Raw genomic sequence first — 6,650 nt, 5'->3', positions numbered from 1 at the left:
AAGACAAAACATGCTCAAAAATAAAAAAAATAGAAAATGAAATGGAAACTAAAAATAGTGGTACGTGGCAGATAGATAGAAAAACAGTCAAATCTTTGGTTTTCTTTTTTACTCCTCCATAACTTTAGGGGAATTGGATAGGGATCAAGTGTCTTTAATGATGTTCTGTTTTCTGTTTCAAGTTGACACATGAATAAAAGAAAATTTGTAAAAGTAAAAAGTAATAAAATAGAGCACTTTGATTAGTTTGTAACATAAATTTGAGATATCGTTTAGGACAATCTGTATAGTAGGGGACCCCACTCTTCGTACTATTCTCTCATTCAATTCCCTCCTCCTTCTTTTCTCTGTTATTTATGTAATGTAACATTTTCCATTCGCTGCCACACCAACTTATAATTAAAAAGAAGGTAGAGAATGAAATATGGTGGGTTTGAGTGTAGTATTGGAAGCACAGAAAGGTGGTAATGTTAATGGTTTTATGAATAGTAAGAATACTACTCCTCAAGTGATTAACAAAACCACCTTGATGCTCAATAAACCTTCACCTCCTCCTTCTCCTGCACCTTCTTCTTCTTCATCTCAATACTCTCTTTTTCAAGCACCCACTTTTCTAGATCAATGTTTTCTCTGTAGGAAGAGGCTTTTGCCTGAGAAAGATATCTACATGTACAAGTGAGTCCAACATGCCCCATAATAGTTTTTATGTTATTTTATTTCTTCTCCAAACCCATATCTTATAATGTTTCATTTTGATTATTTTGACAAAAAACATCATATATTATATTGTTGACCTATGATGTTAAATAAGGTTGTTATTTTTTGTTGGGTGTTGGAAAAAAAAATGAATGCAGCGGAGACAAGGCCTTTTGTAGCGTGGATTGCAGGTCCAAGCAAATTTATAAGGATGAGGTAGAAGCTATTCAAGAAGGGAACTTTTCTTCTTCTTCTTCTTCATCTTCATCTTCCTCAAGTGCACGTCATAACCGGAGAGGAGCAAGAACACAAGGTGGTGGTAGTGGTTTTGCTTACTCATAGAGAGATAGAGACACCAAAAAATGGGAACATTGTTCCTTTCTACATTCCAGTTTTACCCATGCTTTTATTTTGTAATAATGACCTCACACTTGTCCTTTTGCTTCCTAGTATGAAGCCAAAATGTATTTTCAAGTTTCAACTATTTTTCACTTTTTTGCTGCCTCCAACTTAAGACTATGCTAATGGTGAGAGCATTCTCTATGGTGGTTCTTGTAGCACTTTCCCTTTTCTTGACCAGAACCAATAGTCAAATCAAATACTTTAGGCTTTATCTTATTTTTTCACTTTCTCAAAGTTGGGATGTTAATTAATTTGTTGTGGTATCTTATGGTTGCTTTAAGTTGTTGAAATTAATTAATGCGATTTAGTTATATCAATTATCTGTTCCAAACAGTGTTTCATTACCTATCATAAATTAATCATATATTTACATGTATTCTGATTGATTTGAGACATGAAGTGAAATATCGTTTGGGACATGTAATCTATGTCTCAATCAATTAATATCACCTCCCTAATTAAAAATAGGGAGAAGTTTGTTCCTGTTGGCGATTGTGATGGTTTTTGGAACCACCCTGCCTTGGCCTTGGACCTTGTGGCAAGGAATAGCGGTGTTTGTTTTTAACCATAATGACAATGCACAACACTTATCAAGTTTTTATAAGGCAATGTTTAGATAAATTAGAACAAATGAAATTTAATGATACTATGTTTTATTTATTGTTTGAATTATAGGAAGGAATGCAATAAAACTTGATTCCGTTAACTTATTATTGTTATCCCATCTATCTCTTTATATAAAAATAAATAAATTATTCCATGTATCTCGTTTCATTTCACTTGTCATTATATATTACCCTATCCATATCCAAATATAGGTTAAGTGACAAGCACTACTGAATTTGTGGGGATAAAAGGAAAACTATATTTGCATCTGGCCCTAGCATATTTAATATTTCCAGCTCTAAAGTGCTGATGGTGGTAGAACATTTTATTGTTTGGATTAGGACTAGAGTACATACTATACTGGAAATTAATGTTTTCTTTTTTATATATGTATCACTTGTTTGAACAACTTTGTGTGACTGAGATGTTAAGAGAATTATGAGTGAGATGAATATTGATTTAAGAATAAGATACTCGAATAAAGAAATTGTATAATTATTAATCTATATGCATGTTTACCTTTAAGGATTGATATGAAGATGTAAAAGTAGTTTTCTAATAAGTGGTAACATGCATGTTAATTTATTGTGCTACATTTATGATAAATTATATCCAAGTGGCAATAGAAATCACGTTAGTTTATCACATGAATGGCAAGTTGGCAAAGCAATGGTGGGTTCTGCATTAGCTTGCTAACTATGCAAAGTGCCAAAGCAACATTTTTATTCGAATCCATATTATGATATTAAGAAAATCGCATTCCGAAAACTCTTGCTCGTTCAGACGAAAGTTAATCTTTTTATATTTTATGCAACATTTATATAAGAGTTCAATTACCCCATAAATTTATTGTCTCAAAAGAATTTATTTGTTGGTCAAAAACCATTTATGACAATTCAACTATATATTTCAACAGAAAAATCATAGAAATATATTTGTTTGCGACTTATATAATCTATATTTTGATCATTAAATAGAACGAATGAGATTAATTATTACACTCAATTAATCAATATATAATAATATTTGGTTTAGACTCATCATATTTGAGGAGTCTCTTGATATCTTTAGATATATTTATTCATTGGGTCTAGATGTGAAAAAAATACTCATCACATTTGATATGGTAAGACTAATGCACATAGATTACGAAACAATTAGGAGGAACTGTATTTTGATCAAAATATTGTTGATTATTTTCAAAAGTATATAAACAATATAATATGTAATTATTGAATGGTGATAGAATTGAATTTTTTACCAAATTAAAGTTTAAAATTGTAAAATAACAATAGTTTTGAAATAAGAAAAACATATAAGTAATACTATAACAACAACAACAAAATTAAATGGAGTGAGTATGTTCATCCACTTAGAATAAAATAATCTATCATTCGATGGGGAAAATGACCTCCATATATGAAGAAACTAATATGCAAGTAATTAGGAAAACATCTAATTAATAAGAATAAAACTCTATGTGGATTTCATCCATCACCATTCTTTTTTAAATTATGTTTCATTTTATTTCATTCTCCTTTTCCATGTGTTTCTGAATTCTTATCCTAAAACAAAAAACTGAAAAAAGAATTCTTATCCACATAATGATCATTGGCAATGCCTGGACAAAGACAAGACAAACAGTGGGATATCAATGAGCGCTACTGGATAACTACAGAAAGAAAGTTTCATCTACAAGTCAAAAATAAAATTATGAATATATGGAAATAATACAATAATATTTGTAGTATATTTAATATTTAAAATGGAGCTAAATATTTTTGATTATGATACTAGACGCAAATATTCCTATAATCCTATGTGTCAAATGGCAATTCAGTTCTTGAAAGTTACAGCATGGAACCACGGAAAGAGCACCAACCAAACATATGAATGGGGATTTGAAATCCTTAGTAAAAATAGACAAAATCATAAATAGTAAATTACACTGACACCCCATGAATTTTAGTGAAATTACACAAACCACCCCTCACTTTTCTAAACTTACCTAAACCTCTCCTAGTTTTGTACTTTCATTACACTGACTACCCCTGTATAATAAATAAGTGTAATTTTTTAAACAAAAAATATGATAAATGCAATTAAGTTAAACAAAACATGATATATTGTGTAGACAAGTCTAAATAATATACAAATCAATGTATCTTTATTATTTTTGGTTTGTTACACTACATTATAATAGTAAATGCATCAACAATTATAAAGAAATATTGTTTAAATTACTATTATAATGTAGTGTAACAAACCAAAAATAATAAAGATACATTGATTTGTATATTATTTAGACTTGTCTACACAATATATCATGTTTTGTTTAACTTAATTGGATTTATCACATTTTTTGTTTAAAAAATTACACTTATTTCTTATACAGAGGTGGTCAGTGTAATGAAAGTACAAAACTAGGGGAGGTTTGTGTAAGTTTAGAAAAGTGAGAGTTAGTTTGTGTAATTTCACTAAAACTCAGGGGATGTCGACGTAATTTACTCAATCATAAATGTTTAATTTTTTCACTGATATGGTATATTATGATTAATATGAGACGGACTTTGAAACATATTTGAAGACAATGAGTCCTTCTCCCAAACCATATAAGCAATGTAATCACCCTAGTAAAGTATAGACAAATAAATTCACTCTACTCATCTTTTACAACATGTTTTCTCATGAGAATAAATTTAGTACCTTAATTCCACACCCACCATCATAACACTTTTCTCTGCCATTGATTTGAAAGGGTGTTCACAAATTAATGAACGAGAAGCAAGGTGTTTACAATTTATTTAGATTTTTTAATATTTTATGCCACCTATTTCAAACCTGTCTGACAATCCAAAAAGAACTATGTAAAGTAGAGTTATTAACAACACAACAGATTCATAGAGATGACTCAAAATTTTACTTCCTATATCCCAAACCAATCATATGCTATCAAATAGTATGAAAATGTTATTATATATATTTTTCTTTTTCTTTTCATGTAGGTGTAACATTCAATTGACTTAGGACACAATGAGACATAGAAAATGAAACAGTTGATCCCTATTCCATAAAGATAACATAGCAGTGCCAAGTGGCAACTAAAGATAAATTCCACTGCCAGGTTATAAGCTTTACATTCTTATTGCCTGCAATGACTTCGAAATTAAAGCATCTTTAGCCTCTCTTTTTTATTACAATCCTTATCCTTTATGAGCCATTAAGTTGCCAAAAGCTCCAGAAAGTTTTAGAATTTGATTCATATCTAAACTTAAGAACCAGTTTGCTTAGATTATTGGACTTACAAGCACAAGAATGTTGCTGTCAACTTTTTTGCACCATCAGAATATGGGTAGCCAGACTTGAAGAGTAAAACGGGTTTCATTTAGACATGAAATGATAAGAAGTTTGTTAAGGTTTAGTTTTGCCACATAGAATCATGATGAAGACGCACTTAGAACATCATTCAACATTAAATGTTTCCACCTATCAGCCAAAGATTGAGCTAAAAACTCATGTCCCAAGACATAAATTGCTGAAAATAGGGGTTGGGGAAGCACCAAATCTAGGATTACTATTGAATGCCCTAGTTACTATCTATTTACTTGCTTAGTTCTACAATTAACTTCTCAGGGTAAATTTGATCATGAATCCAATAATTTTATTTTGGAATATATGTTATTAAAAGAACAATTACTAAGGAAAAATAATATATTAAAAAGTGGAGATAGTTCCATCCGAATATTGGAATTAAGAGATAGTTACATAAAAAAATTTCTTATTGAAAAATTATTAAGAAAAAGTATTGCATTGGAAAGTGGAGAATAGAAGTTATTAAGAGAACAATATAATTACTTAGAAATGGGAGTTACATTGAAATGTAGACAAAAATTTGGAAGATAAGTTAATAATATTTATCTTATAAAAAAAGTTAATAGTGTTTATTAAATTAGGTGGAAAATGCTTACACACATAAGGATAAGTTTAAAAAATACACATATTATATCTTGATTTTATAAACTATGAACAAATAGAATTAAATAAAAAAAACATATATACTTTTGAAATAAAGGGAGTAAGTAATATATTATTAATCCTTACCTACAAATAAAAAATATGTGAAAAGACAGTTTTAATATTGCTTTAGATATAAGTTCAATTCAGAAAAAAGTGACATAATGGGATTTGTGACTTTGTGGACATAGAAATTGTACATACAAAGAATTTATTAATTATTTTTAGTAAATAATTAATTATCTCATTATTTAGCAATTAATTAATTATTATTAATGTATTAATTAAAGAAATAATTTAATAATTTACTTATTTATTTCATTAAATAATTATTAATTGGAATAATTAAATACATAAAATTTAAAATCAAAATTTTCAATCTTTTATTTTAATATTGTACGCATAGTTGGATATGCAATATTTTTATTTAGTTTGAGATAAGGTGGGAAAACAAAAATATGTGTTTTTTAGTTGGAGTAATTAATATAATTTTATAAAATTTTAAAGAATACAATTAGAAAGCATATTGTTGAAACTTATTTTCACATCTAGTTCAAATAAATCTCAACTGTTTCAAATACTACAAACTATTTTTATTTTTTTGAAGATATACAAACCCCTTCAATTTTTGTTTAGCAACTCTAGTATTAAAAGCTCATTTAAAAGCCATGATGCCCCAATAGTGCTATGTTGCCATAATTTCACAACCATAGTGCGAGCACTTACATTCCAAAGCCACGAAACTCCTCTTTAAATCAAAATTACTTATCGGGAGTAGTTTTTTTTGGAGCACATCTACTATCATATTCAATATTCTAACTGCTTATCGGGAGGGCATATATGGTCTTACACAAAGTAAATTTAAGTTAAAAATTTAATTATTTTCAACAGAAGAATCATGACATGGAGTGGCATGAGCTCCCCTACCCTAC

General features: G+C 28.9%; 1 protein-coding gene across 1 annotated transcript; it reads left to right on the top strand.

The window, feature by feature from the left end:
• On the top strand, window positions 322-1,314 carry LOC109343876. The gene is made up of 2 exons (XM_019582380.1): window positions 322-675; window positions 855-1,314. The coding sequence occupies exons 1-2, from the start codon at window positions 425-427 to the stop codon at window positions 1,036-1,038; spliced, it is 435 nt and encodes a 144-aa protein (XP_019437925.1). The 5' UTR covers window positions 322-424; the 3' UTR covers window positions 1,039-1,314.

The sequence above is a fragment of the Lupinus angustifolius genome, chromosome LG01 (genome assembly GCF_001865875.1).
Source record: "Lupinus angustifolius cultivar Tanjil chromosome LG01, LupAngTanjil_v1.0, whole genome shotgun sequence".
In the NCBI taxonomy this organism is placed as follows: domain Eukaryota; kingdom Viridiplantae; phylum Streptophyta; class Magnoliopsida; order Fabales; family Fabaceae; genus Lupinus; species Lupinus angustifolius.
Note: the sequence above shows the minus strand (reverse complement) of the source record. Positions and strands in the feature narration are given on the sequence as shown.